This window comes from Haliaeetus leucocephalus, unplaced genomic scaffold (genome assembly GCF_000737465.1).
Source record: "Haliaeetus leucocephalus isolate CR32 unplaced genomic scaffold, Haliaeetus_leucocephalus-4.0 Scaffold450, whole genome shotgun sequence".
Lineage (NCBI taxonomy): Eukaryota > Metazoa > Chordata > Aves > Accipitriformes > Accipitridae > Haliaeetus > Haliaeetus leucocephalus.
The window spans coordinates 11281820-11302207 of NW_010972886.1; the positions used below are offsets into that span (position 1 = coordinate 11281820).

The 20388-nt window shown below is 40.3% G+C and overlaps 1 protein-coding gene across 1 annotated transcript in view; it reads right to left on the reverse strand.

Annotated features, from left to right (window-relative positions):
* MACROD2 (MACRO domain containing 2) overlaps nt 1-20388 on the reverse strand; it is an 896045-nt gene that overhangs the window by 66968 nt on the left and 808689 nt on the right. The window contains exons 9-10 of the mRNA XM_010574793.1: nt 17173-17254; nt 3064-3105 (exon numbers count right to left, since the gene is read on the reverse strand). Coding sequence (XP_010573095.1) covers nt 3064-3105; nt 17173-17254 — 124 coding nt within the window. The remainder of the gene's footprint in view (nt 1-3063; nt 3106-17172; nt 17255-20388) is intronic.

Below are 20388 nucleotides of genomic sequence, written 5' to 3' on the forward strand. Positions count from 1 at the left end.
ATGTATATTTAATAAGACTAGGTTATTTTATTTTTAGATGTTTTTCTTATTCTAGTACATTCAATATACACAGTGACGTTATGTGATTAACTCACTAAAATGATCATTCATGCTTGTTGATTTTATAGTATTAATGTAGATATTAATGGATATTATCTGGCAGATGTAATTAAGATATTCCCTTATTTATTTTGCAGAGAAATCACAGAAAGAAAGGCCTTTCTGAGTGTAATGAGATATTTGCACTTCAGGGTGGTAGAAACACAAGACAGATTACTTTCATGATGTATCCATCACTCAATAATACATACATTTGGTCATCTGTTATTCCTTACTCCCGGCTAATTCTCTAGCTGTTCCCAAGGCCTAATCGGGTGTGCACTAAAGTCAATGGACATATTCCCACTGACTTCAGCTGACACCAGACCAGGATCAGGTTTTTTTTTCCTCTAACTCTTGCCACCAGGTTTAAATTAGGACCGATTCTGTAACCTCCACCTCATTCTACTACATTCTTCAAACAAAAACTGGTACAGATACAATGAGTCTACATCTCATTTGTGTCCCTGTACTTCGCTGTGTTTTCTCTTTGTTTGATATTGGCCCTCAGAAACACCTAGCAAGAGGAAGTTAGAGGCACAGGAATTTAGGTGAAATTCAGAATATTTGAATCTCTGCCAAAGGTCCTACACATGTGTGTAGTCTGCAACATGTGCTCTCCAGGAATCCAACTTTTTTTTTTCTCTTCCTCCTCCAAAGCACAGGAATTGGAGAAATAACCCCAAAGCAGATTGGATATGGACAGCTCAAAAAAAAAAGGGTCATCAATATTGGTGCCAACTGCTGACTCCATCTGCTGGAGTCACGACCCATGAAGTCAAGCAGAATGAAGAATGATTATTCAATTAATATCTTGAAGTGGTGACTAGAAGTTCCTACTCTATTTTTCCCTTAGAACAGTAAAAAGCATTATATCCTTCAAACTGATAAAAATCTGAGTATAAAAATGAAAACTCCCCTCAATATGGAATTTATGTATATATTTATAGTTCCTGCAAATGCATCCTACAATCATTAAAAAGGCCATACACAAATAGGTCAAAAGGGCATAACTTTTGTATATCTGCCCCACTACTGGAGCAGATATACAAGATACTTCTCTTTAGCCATGTAGGTATTGATGGCTGACAACCAATCACTGACTCCCAAAATATCTCCAAGTGATAAAGAAATAACCAAGTACATGCTGTTGAAGCTCATAGCACCCTACAGGCAAACCTGTGAGGGAAGCTATGATCTCATCTATCTTGTATGCACAAAGAAACAGACAAGTAGGGAAATACCTTCCTCAAATTACTTAATTCAGTGATAACTTCCAGAGCAGCTATGTAGCTTCACTTAAATTAATGAAACTGTGAAGGATACAAGGCAAGAAAGAAGACACCAGCTATTAAGTGGAAATGTACTTCCTTTTAATTCCAATTTAAAAAGCTTAAAAAAACCAAACAACCCAATGTAATTTGCATAATGTCCATAAAAGCAACAAGATAAAAAATGCAAAATAATTGGGCTTATAAAAGTATACATGCTATGATAACTGTAAAAAATGAAATTGGATATTTTAGATTAATACTGCAAATTCAACAGTAGGATAATCTTCAGCAAATGTTTGTTGTATAATGACGGTCTTTATTTTTCTACTTTTATGTATGTATGTACAACTATATCAATCACACTAATTGTATTAAAATTTGTAAAAGTTCCTATCCAGTAATCTTGACACCAAAAAGTAATTATATGTAATAAAATCAACAGGCCAGAACAGCCATAAAAGAATGTGCTAATCCATCAGTGTAACACATATCTATCTGTGTATATCCATGTTTTCACATCTATACATATACACCATTCTTCAAGTATTTCTAATTTCTAGGCTAATTAACTGGTTGCGTAAATCAGCACAATCCATTTGTCTTTAGGACAATCTTGCCAATTTAAGCAGCCAAGATACTGCTTCAAAAGCTTTTACCTCTGTTTTCTGGCTGGTATTTATCTGCCTTTCTCCATGTGGCTCTCCTTTCTGATCCTGTATCTTTTCGTAAAGAGAAGAACTGGAAGTTTCTGCACAGTCACCGGGCTATGATGGGATCAGTGTCACAGAGACCTGGGGGACAGTGCACATGCCTGGTGCACTGTCACGGATGGATACTAGCTGGTTAGGAAGGAGAGGCAGAGAAGAAGAGTAGGGGGAGCTACGCTGCACAGAAAAGGAGGTCTCTTATGGTACAGGAGATGTCCACTGAGAACCTCTAGGTGAAGGTCAGCAGGGAAAGTAACACAGGGTGCTGTGGTGGAAGCCTGTTACAAAAAGCCTGATCAAGAAGATTATGTAGATAAAGATCTCTATAGAAAACTAGCAGAAGTCTTCTGACTGGAAGCTTTTGTCCTCATGGGAGATACCTAATCCTCTGTCCTCTCCTTTTCTTGTTCCTTAGGTCTTTCTTTCCTTTATACCTATCCATCATTTCCATTTCAAGTCTATCCACATCCACAAACCCTAAACATTGACACTTGTTTTAAACAGTAAACTAGGAGGACCAGGAAAAAAGTCCTCTGAAATACTGTCCAATCAAGTTCAGTGTATTTAAGAGTTTTGCTACCATTTTCATTGCAAACAAATCATGGCCACTAATCAGAATTGCAAATGACTCAAGAATTGCTGTATTCACACCTTCTTTACAGGCAAACAGACCGCAGAATTTTAATTATTTCCCATTCATGTTCAAATTAGTTATCAATAAAAAGCAACCAAGTATCACCCAGAGGCTCATAACAGTTGATGACATTAAAAAGGTAGTCTCAGTCATTCTTACCATGTAGTGTTTATTATCAGGGATGGTTTACCCTATGTGATGTTAAAAAACAGAGGTAACTGTGGTAACATTGGCAATAAACAACCAGCACTGCTTATCACAACCAAGCCAATTAGTTTCAAGAATTCTTTCAGTTCAGTTGATGATTTGGAGAAATGATATATTTTAGCATAAAATATTGTTTACTCACCTGTCTCTTCACTCAGCTCAGTCCCTTCTTCATTAGCATCATCTGTCAAAAAAATAGAAATAAAATTATTAATAAGAATACCAGGAAACATCTAAAATGTTTCCATGTTTCAAATTGCCCATATCTTAGTTTGCCTCCTCCCATTTGACATTTTGCAGTGAGATCTGGAGGTGGATGGGAGAAGAAGGTTTTGATACTAGACTGTTACTACCAGATACAGGAAATGCAAGCAATAAAGACAGGGAATAAAATTCTAAATAATTTACAGAATTCTGCAAATTATGACTTTTATAAAATGAAATTGCTCTCTTTTTGCTAGCAGAGTTTTTGGTTTACTTGTCAAGTTTCAGTTTGCTTTGTTTCCTGGGAGCAACTGGCTATTTTAAGAAGAGAACTAGTTATCCAAAAATCATACCACATAAAGAAGTTACTATAAATTTGCCAGACAGGACTTTGGTTTAAGACCAAACTTGGGCTAGCCAAGAATTGAACACTTGTAATTATTAACATGATACATGAAGAAAGCAGATTCCTTTTGCAAAAAGTTGCATTTCAGTAACAAAGGAATTTCTTACTACAAGTTGTTTTGATGAGGAAAAAAAAAATTATTAGCCTTAGTTAACATCTCAGCAATTCAATGTTCCAGAGCCTTAATCATCTAATGGAGAGCTCATTGACCACAGAAGTTTATGTCAGCTGTGTTCCTAATTCCTATAGACCACATTTATACCCTTTCAAAGGGATTTAGGCATGTGCAAATTCTGTAGCAAGCCTACAATTTCTGTCTAAAGCTTAACATCTTTCAAACTTGTGCATATTATGACCACCATTTGAACCCAAGGGAGTTTTGCAATATTACGATCAATGGTAATGGAAACTAACAGCAGTATTTAGGTCCTAATTTACAGGGTCAGATCTTTACACTATAAATTCCACTGAGGTCCAAATGCTGTGACACACACCATGAGGATGAAGCTCTGCTTTCATCAAGATTTGGAGCCTGAAACCTTATTTTAAGTAGCATGAGGACATAACAATTGGTTAATAAGAGAGGCCTCCACTGGGAACTATGTTTGCCATTAGCATTAAAATCATGAGTGTGAGAATTTTAATGGATCCTTGTGAATCTACAGTAGATGATTCTGTATTCATCCTTCTCCTCCTTCCACCTCATTCACACATGATCTGGAGGACAGGACTTTCAGAAGCCACTAAACGACAGCAGGTTTCTCTCAAGCGCGCTTTAGTCTAGCCCAAAGGATCAGAACTGAAAAGTCACTGTACATTTACCTCCTTTCTCCTTATTCTGCAAACAATTGTTCTGGAGATCAAAAAGGCACATGGACCCCTACTGTACAAATATAAATTTGTATCCAGAAACTTTAAGGAGCTTTGACAAGTAATTTTTGAGATAAGAAAATGAAAGATCTTGTTAAAGCCAATAGAGATTCTGCCATTGACTTGGAGCCAGGATTTTCAACTGAAGTCCTGACATTTTTCAACAAACCACTCAGAAAACATTTGGTTAACACAGACATTATTAATTATTCAGTTTTCAATAACATGTTCTTTCCATGGAAGTGTTTATAATGAAACCAGCATGATAAAATTTCAAATTAATCTAAGACTTGACACTAAGTCAGCAGAATATAATATCTTAACATATATATAATCACCTCGTCTTCTGCGGAAGTTCTTAATTATAGTTCTGTAAGTGACTTGGAATATGAAATTCCCAAAGCAACAGAATAGCTTCTAAGCTAGTGATAATGGACACAGACAAGAAATCTGATGTTATTAAAAAGTAGTGAAGTCATTATGCAATATAATTATGAAGAGGCAAAAACCGCTTTTGTGAACTAATTGTGGATTAAAGGCTGTTTTTTCTGGGAAAAGGAACCTAAGTCTTGCTGAAAGGCAGTAAAGTCCTTACATCATTTCTAAAATGGGAGTTGGTCTCCCAACCACTGGGTGACATGATCTCTAGGTCATTGTGGAGCCTTTGAAAATTCTACCCCAATCTAGATCTGAATCTGAGTTTCCCTTTGGCACACAGCACTCCCCAGCCACTTCATGTGTCTATAATTCTTACTCTCACACTATTAATGCATCTGGTGGAAGTGCTTCCCTGTCAAATATAAATCGGTCTCTTTCACTGACCTTGGTGTGGCTGGCTGAAGTGATAAACACCATGCTTAGTTGACAGAGGTCTATGCCAAAACCAATTATTTGGGATAAAAAACAGTATTGTAGAAATCTATATCCAAAATTCATTTACTTTCCCTGCAGCAGAATGATATTACAGGCAGTTTCTTTGTTACTGGTTCTGAAGAAGTAAAAGCAAGTAAAAATATTTTTTACTGAAGCTCTACATGCCTAATATAAAGCAAAATCAGTGCCAAGATTGCTATAAATGAGATTTGTAATACCTACGTTTTGGATTTTTTATGTTCCCTATAGATTTTTTTTTTACCCCATATAGAGGAAGCCTTCTAGAGCTTTGCTTTGGTTTGAAATATGCACCACAGACAGTCAATCCCAAAGCAAAATTAAGTAAAACCACAGAACCCAAGAGCGAATCTTTGACACCAATAAACATTTCCTTAAAGATGTACCATCAGTATTTCTCGTCCAAACTCCCCCATTTGAAAGAATGGAGGTGAGGTCCTCTGTAACTCTCAACCTTTACTCAAGACCTGTTGAAAAATAATTGACTAGGAAAACATGCTATAGTGTGTGCATGCATGTACCAACTCTTGGTTACTCTTTTGGCTGGAGAAGCCGAACAGTGACCTTTCACATGGCTTCCCCATTAAAGCCCTGGATTTTGGGAAGCTCTACCGAGATGACCTTGCTGGAAAAGGAATGACAGACCTTGCAGCGTGGAGTGAGAGGAAAACTAACAGAGGCTTCCTCCAAGGGTCAGCCCACACCCAAGAAAACTCACATCAGTATTTAGAAGGCTTAGCATGCAAGGAAGCCATATAATCCAAAATGTGTCATATGGTTCAGAGCGCAAAATTTTCCAGCTTATAAGTTGAGCTATAGTATATAAAATTAAGGTATTAGACAGGTGATCTATGGGAGAACAGTTTCCAGTCAAGTATAAAATAATTTACAGTTGAGAGTCAACTTATGATTGAAACTCGCCCTCTAACACTCATGCTATCTGGGGTAACTATATCTCTAAAGATCACAGAGCTTTTCATTTGGGAGCAAGTTGCTCGGAGCATACACATTTGTATAAGTTATAGACTCCCTGGTAGGGTCAGGTACCAAGTGATGCCTGTTGCTCTTTCATTCCCCTCTCCCTTGTTACCTGTCGAGCTCTGTGAAACAGAGTCATTGCACCATACCTGCTCTTACTGACACTGGAGAAGAGGATGCCTTCTTCTGTTATATACTTTTTCTTTTTTCTTTTGCCTTGCTGGTCAGGTTCTTTCTCTGTCTCACTAGTCGTTGCATACAAGCAAACACAAACCAGATGGCCAAAACCATCAATCTGTGTTAAGATTTATGTTAGGAACAGAGAGGTGAAAGGCTCTAAATACCGCTGCTAATCCCCAAAGCCATTAAACTGCCTCCTCCTTGTTGCTCACACCTCTATTTGCATTCTTCCTCATGTTAGCACGCGGAGAGTCAATGCTGTACAAACACCTTTTATTTTTAACTGTGCATGCATTGAAGAGCTCTTACACAAGAGTCAGCTCCACGCTGCAGGAGGCTGCTGTCTCGTCCGCATTCAGGGCCTGCATCCTGGGCTGCCGGCACTCCCCCAACAGCACTGCACACTCCTAGCTCCTCCCTGCCTTCCTCTAACCTTTCCTTAGCTGCATTGTCTCATCCTTCAGAATTTGTTCCTTTTTCAGCACCTTCTGCTGTTTCCTGATTTCCAGATGTTTCCTTATTTCCAGGCAACCCACGTGTCTCAGTCTGCTCCTTCTTGCAAGTGCAACTCCATGTACTAAGCGTAACCAGGGAAGGGGCTGAGAGGGCACTGTGGGACCAGACCAAACTCCCCTCTGCAGCCTGTATACACATGCACTGGCAAACAGAGCAATGAGATGGGCAGAGCTGTACAGGAAGCTGAAGTGACAAGTTGGTGATCATACTTCTGATGCCTTAAAAAAAGCCAAAACCAAAAAAATATAAAACTTTTCAGCACTGACAGCTGCAGCCATCCTGTTAAGCTTATTTGCTATACAAAAATAGAGGTCCAGCTGAAAAAGTTCCTGCTGTCAAGCATTTGCCTAGCAGGTATTCCATGATCTGCCTGTACAGTTTCCACTAGAATAACAGAGGATGTGTGGCACAACAGTCTCGCAACATTGAGGAAAATGGATCCCATTTTGGGGTAGTCTCTGCTTGCTCAAACAAAAAGCTTCTCCTGTCCAATCTTGAGTAGCCAGCAGTGTGGGACAGGGTACCTGCCTCATGCAAACTGTCTAAACCATGATAATATCAGGTCCAGTAGCTGAAAAGACCAGTCACTCCATATTTCTCTCTATCACACTTGTCTTTCCAAAACTTTGTCCCAAAGCTTCACCCATCTGTCCACATGATCATCTTAATATCCTTAGAGAGCTTTATAATCATGTGTCTCACGTCTATTTTCAATCCTTAGTAACTGAAAAATCACTTCTTTTTGATTGCTTACAATCACTGCTGCTACCCAACAGGAGATTCACAATAGTATACAGGCTCTATGTCCATCTCAACCTGAAAGAGTCAACATTTTTGTAGCATAGTAAACCACACGGAAACATCCCAGGGTTTGATGAAGCCCTGTACATACGAGGCTTGCAATAAGCTAGGAGCTCACAAGCTATTTTGGTTGATTTGATCCCTCCAACTCAGTTCTCCACTGGGAGAATACAACAGACTGACCAATAGCACAGAAAAAGGGAACATTTTCTTTGAGGAAAAGCAGATTTGGAAATCTCTGCCAGATGAGATCAACTAAACCCAGGCCTTTTCATATCTACTTGTAAAAAATTATATTTTCCATAAAGCTTTCCCTCATCCTCAGTGCTCGTAAGAGGAAGAAGGAAGAAAAGGAAAAGGTAAAACAAAAAGATCCTTAACAACAAAGCACATTCTTTTGCTTTGGAAGAAGAAATAGGACTTCTTTTGGTTCTGAACATTTGTATCCTTTAATCATGCAATCCTGCAAACAGAGAAAGAGGCACTATATAAACCTCCACCTGACACTAAGCAAGTTTAATCAAATTTTTCAGTGTGATTATAAAGAAACTTCCACTGATACAGTCTGTACATCCAGGCCTTGCTGCAGCACTGGTGCAGTTTTTCTTCCCATGTTGCTTAGTTACACCAGTCCCACAACACCGGAGTCTCACTGAATGTAAAACGTGTTTGTAGCTTTTGAAGCCATATCAAATAGAAATCCTTAGTACCAACCTCCTAAGAAGTTAGGCACTGGTTTTTCTGTCACCACATAGATGGCTTCTTTTATGTACCGTATCACTTAATCCGCTGTAAAATACATATACCCATATGGGCCTCAGCTGCATATAAAGGCTCCGCGGTAGCTGCTGATCCCACTGAGACTGAACTGGACAACATTGTTCCAGTGCAGGAAATGGTGCTCATAGCCAGGATCATATTTGGATTTCTATTTCCCAGATGCTTCTACCTTACACAAAACGAATGAGGCACCGTTGGGAAAATATACATCAGTTTTTAAAAAAGAACCTATTGCAAAACTTCCTTATTTCCTCCCTGCCCTAAAATACTGAAAACAACTGACTTTTGTTTGCACAAGTGCTAAAGTGGATTTCTCACCCACACATATGCTAATGTAGTAGTCACACACAAAATTGTGTGTTTTGCACATGGCGACACATTTCTAAATACAAGCTTCTAACAAAATCTCAACAGTAACCTAAGGCAGAGGCAATCAAATGAGACAAACACAAATTTAACCGCACCCTTTGCAATTAGAAGCACTCGAGCACATGAAGTGACTTAGTGACCAGAGAGGACAGGATATTTTTGAGCATGACATAAAATGCATTTGGAATGTTTTACATAGGATGCCACAATATGCAACACAGCAGGAAGAAAAGATCCCTGATCAAAGATGTTTTCACGTAAGGTATTATACAGAAGAACCTTCTGCTTGCTCACGTTCTGGTGCCAGGCATCCGTGTGTGAAAGACTGAGTGCAGAACAGCAATACATTTCCCACCCCCTACCAGTCTCTCCCTGAGCCTAAGGTTACATATAGACCATGGTGATTAATAGCTACTGTTGGACCAGTCCTCTGTTGGTTGAGCTAATCCTCTTTTTAACCGTATTTAAGACCTACAGGCTCCACAGTACTTCATAGCAAGCATTCTTATACACTAACTATGTGCTGGGTGAAAAAATACTTCCTTTTGCTTGTTTTCATCCTGATTCATCATTTCCTGAGACACCTTGCGCTTCTTGTGTTACAAGAGATGGTAAATAATTGCTCCATATTCACCTTTCTATTTACTGCACTCATCATCTTCCCTGTGCTCTCCCATGCTGTTAACACATGCAGCAGCCTGGTCCTTGCATCTGCATGACCCCTGTGCCTTCAAGGGCATCCTCATTGCCTGATTCAATGCAGCCCTTAGCCAGGTGTCTCCGAGAAGATGGAGAGCTCGGGGTTTTGAAGTGAGTAGACAAATACATAGGAACAGCCATTTCCTCTGACTTCTGGATCGACTGCAGGCTCCATCATCAGTCTCACAGAAGGAGACAAGGAAAATGTCTGCTAAGTGGACCATCTTGTAAAGAAAAGCTCCTGACAACAATGCTTTAATAGGTTATGGCCCCATTGTCTGTCCATACCCTGCTCCAAGCTGTGCCATTGCTGCTATCAGGAATGAGGAGGCGAACAATTTTCCAGAGCATATAGCAGACAGCATCATAAGCCTCTGTCAAAGCATATACAACCAGAGGATCCAAACCCAAATTTTGACGTGACCAATACTTGCAACACACAGCCAACATCTAGAATAATGCTCTGTCAGCAGCCAGCCAGGAAATAATTCAGAAGGGATCGTACCAGGAAGTTTTATTATGATTCAAACTGGAGCAGGAAACTGCCCATTAACTTTTTACTAGGTACTGGAAACCCACTGCCATGTTAGAAGGTGCTAGGAACCCTCTCTTGGTCTGTGTGTCTCTTAAGATGCTAAAATAGTATCTAAGCCATCAGTTACATACTCTGCCTCCCCACCACTGCTCCTGAGCTTGTTCATCCTCCTGCACTACAGTGAGACACTGGCAAAAGGGGCTAAGACAGGCAACCCCAATGAGTGATAGGACTGGCACAGTCATTGCTATGGCAAATGAAGACAAAAAGCCACAGAAAAATTTTGTTTCACAGTTTTATGAACACTTTTAGCTTTTAGTTAGCTTAAGATTTTATGAGGTAAGTTGTTTCAGACACATTTTGAAATGGACAGATATTTTAAGCATTATGGCTATATTAAACTTTTGGATTGAGAACAATTTTTACAGCATCCTATTTATGCTGGAGTGTACTTTATCAGGATCTGCAGGTGCTGAGACAGAGAGAGAGAGCGCAAAGCCAGCATCCTATTCTGGTGCACAGGCTCCTCCAGCTCCCCCACGTGGGTAGTGTTTCCTTTGAAGCTTCCAATACTGAGGGACAAGGAACCACCACGGGAAACAGCCTATCCCCAGCTGTTTTGAATTAAGTCCTTCAGTGAGGGGTCTTGCAGAAGTCATCTGAGGATAACATCCTCCAATATAAAGACAGCTCAAAGGAGTGCAGAGAGCATTTCACATCCATGTGAGTGTGCCACAGCTTCTCCAAAGCCACTGCGGCCTTCCACCCACCAAAAAATCCTCACTCATTTCTGCCTGAACACAAGACTCCCCCCCCGCCCTCATTTCCAGGCGGGGGCGGGGGGGGGGGGGGGGGCACATTGAATGCTGGCACGGAGTCCAGACCCAGCCGGATGGCTGTGAATGCATAAATACTGAGTGGTACCCTGGTACGCTCTCAGTGGCTTGATATGTAGCCCTAGAAAGGAAAGGGATGCATGGTCATGCACCCATCTCATTGCACATTCACCATCTGAAAACCCAAGCGGGATCTCAAAGTGACAGGTCAAAAGTTTCACAAGCCAGAGAAACCAGAGTGTCCCCTGAGCACCCCAATACAACAGCAGGGATTGCAGCTTCATCAGAACTGTGGGGACAGGGAAGCTAGACTTGTTTTGCTCCTTCCAGCAAACAGGCCTGGGTTGCAGGTGATCCTGCCCACAGCCAGGGCACAGGCCACAGACTGTGACACCACATCCCAATCTGCTGCTGCTGTGGCTGGTCACTGCGGCTCTGTCCCAGCTTCTGCTCAGCCCTGGACATGGTCATGTACCCACAGCAGGTGTCTGGGCACAAATTTAGGCTCCGTGCCATCAGCAAGGACCCAGCCCATACACAGTGCCTTGAAAGCTTTGTGAGGGAAAGCAGCGAAGAAAGGGAGATGACTGTCTGACTGCCGGTAGTTTAAACCTGTGAAAACACGGGCAGTTATCAGCTGTGAACAGGACAACCTGAAAAATCTGCATGGAGACGGGAAAAGTAGCTGCAACCAAAACCTTCAGGACGGCCCTCAGTGATCAGGAGAAGGCCAAAAGGATTTCAAACTCCCTCAACTCTTACTCCCTAACGTCCGTTTCCAGGGGGCTCCAAGCCCCCGTGGCCTTTGCACACCTGCCTGAACCAGTCAGAAGAACCAGAGCCTCGTGACTTACAAGACAAATCACCACTCAGGTGAAATCTCAGATAAAGGATATCAGGTACTTCCAGTAAACTGCTTGGCACCTATCCACATAGTAAAATAAAGCCCATGAAAAATATTTTGTGGAATACATTCAGGTGATGAATTAAGGAAACGAATCGGCTCATGAACACTGCAAATGCAAATAGAGAGGCTAAATTTATCAAACAAATTACCCATTTGATACAGGATTACTTACTAAGGGCTAACTTATGATTCCTTTGCTCACACTGAGGACTGCTTCAGCCGCAGCGAAGTCTGCCATATTAAGCGGAGAGGGCGATGCTTCTCAATACCAGTACAGAAATTACAATCTCTGCTTAAGAGTTCACTCACGTATTAGTGCAGGGATCTGCCTTTTTAATACAAAGCCCTTCATTCAGCCATTTAGACAATTTCCAGTTTGATTCCAAGCCTGGTAGATCTCTTAACAATGAATTTCCTCTGCAGTTGTAATATATTTGCACATTTATGCACAACTAGGATGCTGTGCATCCTCCTGAAGTAACAGGAGGATTAATATAAGACAGTAGTTCTAATCCCTATGCTTTAGGTAGGGGAGACAGTGTTTTCGTCAACTAGGATAAAAGCAGAAAATGCATTAAATGTCATAACCTGGAACAAAGGGGAAAGAAACTTTTTTCAAGATGAAGCAATTTCTCTCTCTTTTTCCTAACACCAACTGATATGGCTCAAAATAAATGAACAAGCTCTCGGGCTCAGTATCCTTTCATTAGCTCTGAAAGGACATGGAGTCTAAAAGCTTGCATCTTCCATCTATCAAGTGGTCTAATAAAAGTGCAAACCTGTCCTCTCTCTAACAATTTTAGCAATGCTTTAGTGAAGTAATTTTATTACTCTGTTTAAAGTAGTGAGAATGTAATATAACCTTGAATGCTGCAGCTTCACTGTACATACCCTTTATAGCATTATTTTTGCCTAAAGAACATTTTCAGAAAAAATTATTCCCCTCTCCAATCCACTGATAACAGGTGGTAGATTTAGAAATACTTTAAGCATTACAATTTAAGATAAACCTTTCATAATATACAACAGCCACCATGAAAAATAAGCATTTGCTAAAGGTCCTTACAAGATTATCTATCTGACATATTAAGTAGCTAGGTATACACAGTACACAGGAGGGGAAAAAAAAAAAGGTATCTTTGCCCTCAGCTGGCAACTGTTTACAAATACTGTTAATTTTACTTCTACGAATAGCATCCTAGAAGTACATATCACTCTAAGGTAAATATTGGTAAATCTAGCTTTCCAAGGGGGACTATTTTTATACCATTTCCTGGCCAGTCTTATAAATATATATATATTTAGCAATAAGCATAATGCCTAGTATCTACGCTCCATGCAGAATTCTGTTAGAAGAAACAACGAATTCCAAGAGAAAAAATAGTATATCAGCTCCTTTCCCGGAAAGCTCACTCATAATACTAGTAATGAATCCAGCAATGTAAGAACTACACATCTGAGCCAGAACTGCAGGCAAAGGTATTTTATTTGCATGAAAGAGATGTAGCAAGACATTCTATTCTCTCAGATTTAGCAGAGAGAATTTCCCAACACAGGTGAAGGGAGAATGCCTGGGCTGTCTCTTTCCACTAGGACATAGGACTCAATTGGTAAAAAGAAAAAAAAAATAATAATAAAAAAATCAAATCACTGTTTGTTGCACCTAATATGTTAAAACAGTGATCAATCTTAAGCACAGAACGTTGGTTGTTCTATCAAAACAGTCTTCCACCCTCGCTCTTTTTCTACCGGGACATACAAAAACTTCTCAGCAAAACTCCAGAGGTTCAACAGAAAATTCTGCATGGACCAGGACCTTTTACTTTCTAAACCAGTGCTTTTCTGGACAACCACTAGGATGAGATCCTAAATCTGAGTTAAAGATTAAGTGGCGCTCCCCCTCAGAGCATGCTGGCTTTGGCTCAGGTTCTGTACAGGCTACTGATTACTGAGATTAAATCAGAAACATTGAGACTGTGACAACTGGTCTGTTACTGAACAGCTTTGCTACACTCCTAAGATATGAAATTACTTAGAAGTCTGCCTGTTCCCCCTATATATTTAAAGTTTGCAAATGACAAGGCTCTTGGCAGTTGTCTTAATATCAGTACTATTACTCGACTAATTTCTTTGGCATTCCACTCGCAAAATAGGCCTAATGATATGTTCGACTAATGGAACCATTTCCCTATATCTATATTCCACTTACTCTAATGCACTGAGGTGTAACTCTAGCTTCATTTCATTATCACTTGACTAGCTCAAGCACTTGGATGTCTTTTTGGATTTATTAATGCACTGGGTTTAAAGTAATAACTATTTATGTATATAACTCCATGACTATATTCTTCTTTCTAAGCATTTTTGTCCACATCTACTAAAGTAGATGTAATTCATAATGTTTCTGAATGCGAGACACACTTTTAAAATGTCTTGATGTTTTCTCTCTAAGCTTAAAGCAATATAATCAGTGTTATTCTCTCCTGCGAGTGTTCAGATAGTGTCCTATCAATTTAAATTTTGGGCAAGTCTATCCTTAAAGACTTTCATTTCACTACGTTAATAGATTCACTTAAAAACAAAACCAAACCACTAGAGTTTTGGCAATTCCTTCCACAGTCTAAATATCAGGAATTTATTGTCAAAGGTAGAGACAGTTGCTAATTCCTTGACACAGAGCCATGTTGACTAAGTCCTCTGTGCAAGAAACCCATCCTGCAGAGAGATGGAACATCCCTACAGTAGGAGAGTCTGCTGATAACTCGTCAAAGTCTACTATGTTAAATGCAGATGGCAATTCACAAGAGACCAGAAAAAAGGAACAAATAGCAGACATGATAGTCATCTGGTGATCACTGTCCAGACCTTCAGCTGATGTTCTCACCAGCAGGCTACAGGCAATTTAGGATGGGGATGACTTCAGCTGACATCTGTTGAAGTTGTGGTACCCTGTGGAAAAGTGTCCATTCAAGACAGCAGTGAAAGCCTGAGACTGTATATTAATCATTAGGGCACCGCTCCAGGAGAGAGACACAGACACTGATCATTTCTCCAGGGACACTAATGGAGAGTCATTTGGGTAGCACATGTCCTTCCTGCCTCCTCACAAGCTGAAGATCTAAGTGATTCCTGTACAGGCGTACCAAACGTCCGTGGTGATACAAGGCATTAAAATCAGATCTTCCGAATCACTGACTCCTGACCTAACCATAGGAAATCCTTCACTGAGTCAGGGATAAAGTTTCAGATGCTAAACTAGTTCCTTTTAAAGCTCCAGCTCACCAGCCAGCAGGTGCTCAGGTCCTTCTGGAAACCAGCATCATTAAGGCATATCAAATCTGGTATTGAGAATCATTAGTTATAAGAAAATTGCAGCAGGGAGCCTATGAAAATGTGTCCTAAGATCTTTTAGCAATCTATACCAAATTGTGGCTGCTGAGAACTAAAACATCTTTCTCTGAACAGCTGTCTCTGTAACCACTGGATCAACCTTTTGCATAGTCACATACCTGCAAACCACTGGATTGGCTGCACCTTAGAGGGTCCCCACTATGACCACCTCTCTATGGTCACATATCAAATTCCCAGTTTTAATTCAAGCAAAAAACCTGTAAATTTTCCATGCATGAGAATAAACATACTTTTAAAACTATGGTACAACTGATCATCTACATAATGTGGTGTAATGCAATTACAAGTCTTTATATAACATGACACCCAACCACACAGGTCCGCTGTAGACAGGAGTTCAACAATGTCAGGTTTTGAAAAGCCCAAAAAAGAAATAAATCTCCCATCTTAGTCTCTTTTCCCCTTTGGGCTTGCCATCCTTCAACTTTGAAGCATCTTCTTGTCTCTCAGGCTTTCAAACCCAAGTGGGTTTTACACTTATAACAATACCAGGCTTTAATCCATGATTTCAAAGACCTTAACGATGAAGGTGAGTATTAAATACTCTAATTTGTTGACAAATTGACACTGTAGTCTACTCTCACTTAATCTGAAGGGCAGGGACAGAGCCAGCAACAGTAGGCAGGGTAGTGCCACTTTATGCTATGTGTTGGGGTACACTGTCAAAAAAAAAATAATCACACAATGAATGGATTAGACATGAATGCAGTCTTTGAAATGCATGTTCAGTGTGCTCCAGACAAAAATATTATTAAGCGGTTAGACACCATTCTACGCTACCTGAATAATTCAATAGGTCTTTAAGTTTCAGCTGCCAATCATTGCGAACTGGAGATTACAAAGTCATCTGCAAAATGCTTTGTTCTAGTAAGATGAGACAGCAACATCACAATTTCCATACTACCAGCCAAAGCAAAATGAAAACACTGTGGCTACTGTGACAACATGGTCCTGTAGAATTAATGGAGACTCACAACAAACCACATCAAAGCTCTGCTTTCTGTTCCTCAAAGGCCCTTTCCACCAGACAGACGGCGTGGGGCGTATTTAAGTGACTGCCACTTCTGAAATGGGTGATAAACCAAAATACTGAAATCTGGATCTTGCCTCATATAGCAGGACTGATGTCATAGAAAACAAAATAAAATGGGAGAAGATTAGGGTTAATAAAAAACTGAACACATTTCTAATGATATATGATAAAAATAAATCACAGGCATATGGAGGGAGAGGGGGATTAACAAATTTACTTTCCACCAGGTTTTCCTAAATTCTAGAAAGTAACCTCCTGTGTGAAATGTAAGATGAATGGCTAACATTTCCCAAGTGCTCTGGTGAGAGCCATCTTTCTCCCATTCATTCTTGCACAGGGACAGCTCAAGTTTAAAGTTCCCATTCAGACACAGTTGGGCTCTAACCCCTGCGGTATCTTTTCAGACCCAGAGAAACCCTACCAGCATCATTAATGAAAGAGCAAAGCATGTACAAAGAGCATGGAAAAGCAATACACACTAGGAGCTATATACATTAGTGCAAATCATTTTCTTCTGCGAGTCAAGAGACCCAGTGCCACACACCAGGTTTCGGGACGAGATATGGATACAGCAGAGAATGAAGAAACTAGCTATACTGAGCATACAAAAGCAGGCCTTGACTTTGCAAAAGCAGTATCACAAGCAGTTTTACCGTTTCACAAATTTTAAATGTCTGCATTTGTCCAGGATCAGAGCCTCTATGAGCAGCTGATCTTTAAAGAAAGTTCACATTTTAATATTTGGCTTAGGCAGGGAAAGAATAAAGGACGCCAACTGTTGTCTTCTTGCTGCATCATTTTTTAAAGTCAGATGGCGCTCAATTACTATACCTACCTAGAGGAAAAAACTCGCCCATTTTCTTCTTGAAAATTTTGTAGTCAACCTCCAAAAAGACGCAGAAGATGATACGATCCACCTGTAAGAAACAAAATTATTCACAGTGAAATGATAGCAATCATAAACATTGGCAATAATAGTTAATAAAAGCAAAGAAACTTTTAAGCCAACATGCTTTTATGCTCCAGGCAAGCAAGAAAACATCACAGGGATGCATGTTTTGACTTTATTGTGTGTCTGTGTTGTAATTTATAAAGTAACATTTGCAATCACAGCTCACAACTGTATTCTTTGTCAACTGCCTCTTGTTTATGCAAACCACTCTTGAGCACAGTATAAATGACTTTTGGCATTCTAGATGAGTACTGGGATGCAATGTTTGATGAAAGAGTCACATGGGAGGCTTCTAATAAGCATACAAAAGAGTAAATGGATAAGCAAAGAGCTCTTTTTCCAATCCTTGTCCGACAAACCTATTTGCAAAACCATTTAGTATTTTAAAATGGCTTTAAAAGGTTTCATGCGGTTTTAATTTACATGAAACCACTTACTCTTGCTATAATACGAGCAGAATGCAGCAAAAACAAAAGCTGATTAGATGACAGGTAGCACACGGGGTAAATAAAACATTTAATATGCCATCTACTTAGTGAGGCTGAGCATATCAATGAAACCACAGCCCATAATGTATGCGCCACCCACCAATGATTTCAAATAAATTGTTTGGGAGATCATTGTATGTGAAAGGCTTTTCTAAAAGAGACCAAAAAAAGGCCAAACAAAATAAAAACCAAACAGAATTCCAAAGCCTTTAAGACTGAAAAACACCCGTGCTGGACTTCACTCTAGCCTTGCTATTTCTTTTATCTGTTTGCACAGCACAGCACAAACTGCCTCTGCAGCCAAAACCCAGATCCAGGAGGGAGCTGTGGAAGTCAAAAAGACCCTCCCATGGCTGAGCTGAGGGACCTGCAACCCAGTAATCAATTTTTTTCTGAAGTGCGTGAGAGCTTAACCAGAAAGGGATGAAGCCCAAGCAATAGGAAATTCAGCATCTTGGCTGGCATTATGCTGTCCTCATGTCTCCATGGGCAGTAAACTGATCTGTTGTAGCAGAGCTCCTCAAGAGCACCTTTGCACGTGCTAGAAAAAGCACCAGCCTCTCCTCTGCAGGGAAACCAGCAGGAGGAATGCTCTTAAAAAAAATGCCTTCTTTCCCTTATCTTCAGTAGAAAATGCTGTCCTTTTGTTAGAGCTGCTCTTCAAAGCAAAGTACAAGTCTTGGCTTCAAAGATACCATTATGCTGAGCAGCTCAGGACATCATTTTAGAGCTCATTTTGGAGCAGCCTGGTAGAATACAGAAGGGAACGAGAGCAGGCGATAATCGGTTATGCTGGAAAATGCTAGTAGTCACTAACAAGAACATCTCTGAATCAAAGCTGACTAACAAACCTGAAAGAGCAAGCTAGGCAGGAAATATGAGACTGAAGGTACAGGTTATGTGGGTGTTAAGGAAGAAAGAGGCTTGTGAGTAGGAGAGAAAGCAGCAGGGCAGAGCTTGGGCGGATGCTGCTTGCTGGGCAAGCATATCAGCAGATTTATGAGCAAGAAAACTGCCTGTTGCTATCTGCTCATATGATGTTCACAGAAACAAGCTGTTCTTGTGCATCCCTTGTAAACAAGCCAGGCTAGACCTTAAAAATATGCTGGACTGTGTCATCAGCTACTTTTCACAAAGGATATAATAAAGAACCCAAATACTGGTTAAGTGCTCAAGCCAAAAAGCCATACTCATCTGTGTACTCACAAATTTGTAACGTAAGGCACTGGTGGCCAGAGGTGCCGCATTTTACGTATACGAGAGTTACTACCCAAGTGAAGTTGTGTGTTTTCAGGAGGGAAGCTTTAGACAGTGAATGCTTAAATTACATTTGTTGTTAAAATTGGTTTAGGATAGTGCTGGGGTGATGCTAGATTGTCATCTTCTATCTCCACCTCCCAAGCGGAGCAGATATTCAAGCATTACAGTGATAGGCCCAATATGTGAACCAGGACAGACAAAAGGGCAAGGATGGAAACTTATAAACCAGAGGAGCAATGATATTCCCATGCAGAGAAGTTCTGAGTCATCTTGCTCTCTATATAGTCTTATATTCTCTGCTGTAAATACTACAGACATTTCCCTCATTTTATATAGTTCCACTTCTCAAGGTGTTCCCTTTACTTTTATTTATTCTGTGCAGTTGACAATGATAAAACTTCTGCAATCTTGAGAATTTCTACTACTTCTAGTATAATTCCTTAATTTAAAGATAGTGAATCTCTCTAAAAGCAGCAGACTATTTCAAAATTTCTAGCCTCCTGACTGTATACTTCCTATATATAAACTTTTTCTCACACCAAGAAGAAATTGAACAAGTGCTCTATTTTTAAGTATGCATAAGATACTGTAATGACAGCTGAAATCCTGTGTTTATCTGATTGAATGGCATGTGTTGGCAGATAGTAAATCTGAAATTAAACCATATTCTATCATCCTGCCAGTCATTGACTATTTTATCTAACATCCCCAGCTAAAATAACTCAAAATTAGATATGGAAAGTAACCCTTGCCCTCACTGTTCCAATTCCAGCTACAACAAGGAAAGGTTTAATCCAAGTGACTCCAAACCCGCCTTGCCTGCTGGCTCACAAAAGCTCAGCAGGCCTTTTGAGATGCGCACTTATGAAAGCCGCTCCTTATTCAAAGAGGAAATCTCTCCTCTCATGTGGCTAGGAAATGCCAACTTGATTAGACGTTTCATGCTGCACCTTTACAGAGGGCAGGGAGTAGCCCTCAGGGACTTCCCCCAGCATGCCCAGGGAGCCCCCAGCACCTTTTGTAGGTGCCCGGCTCCTCCACAGCTGACCAAGCACCACTCAACTGCAGCAAAAGTTTAAAGGAGCTGCAAGTTGAAGGTATTAAAGCTCATCCTTGATTGACAGCTCTTTTTTGGAGGCCAGTATTAAAATCAACCATCCCCTGTCAGAGCCTGATTAAATTCTGCTCGCTTCACAGCTATGAATAGGTGGATCAAAGAACCCCCAAATCAAGAGTGCCGCAACACAGGAAGAAGGGAGTTAAATTGCATGAGCTGTTCACTTAGTAGGCAGCTTCACAGCTCAAGGCTGTGAGCACACTGATCCCCCCCCCCCCCCCCCCCCCCCCCGTC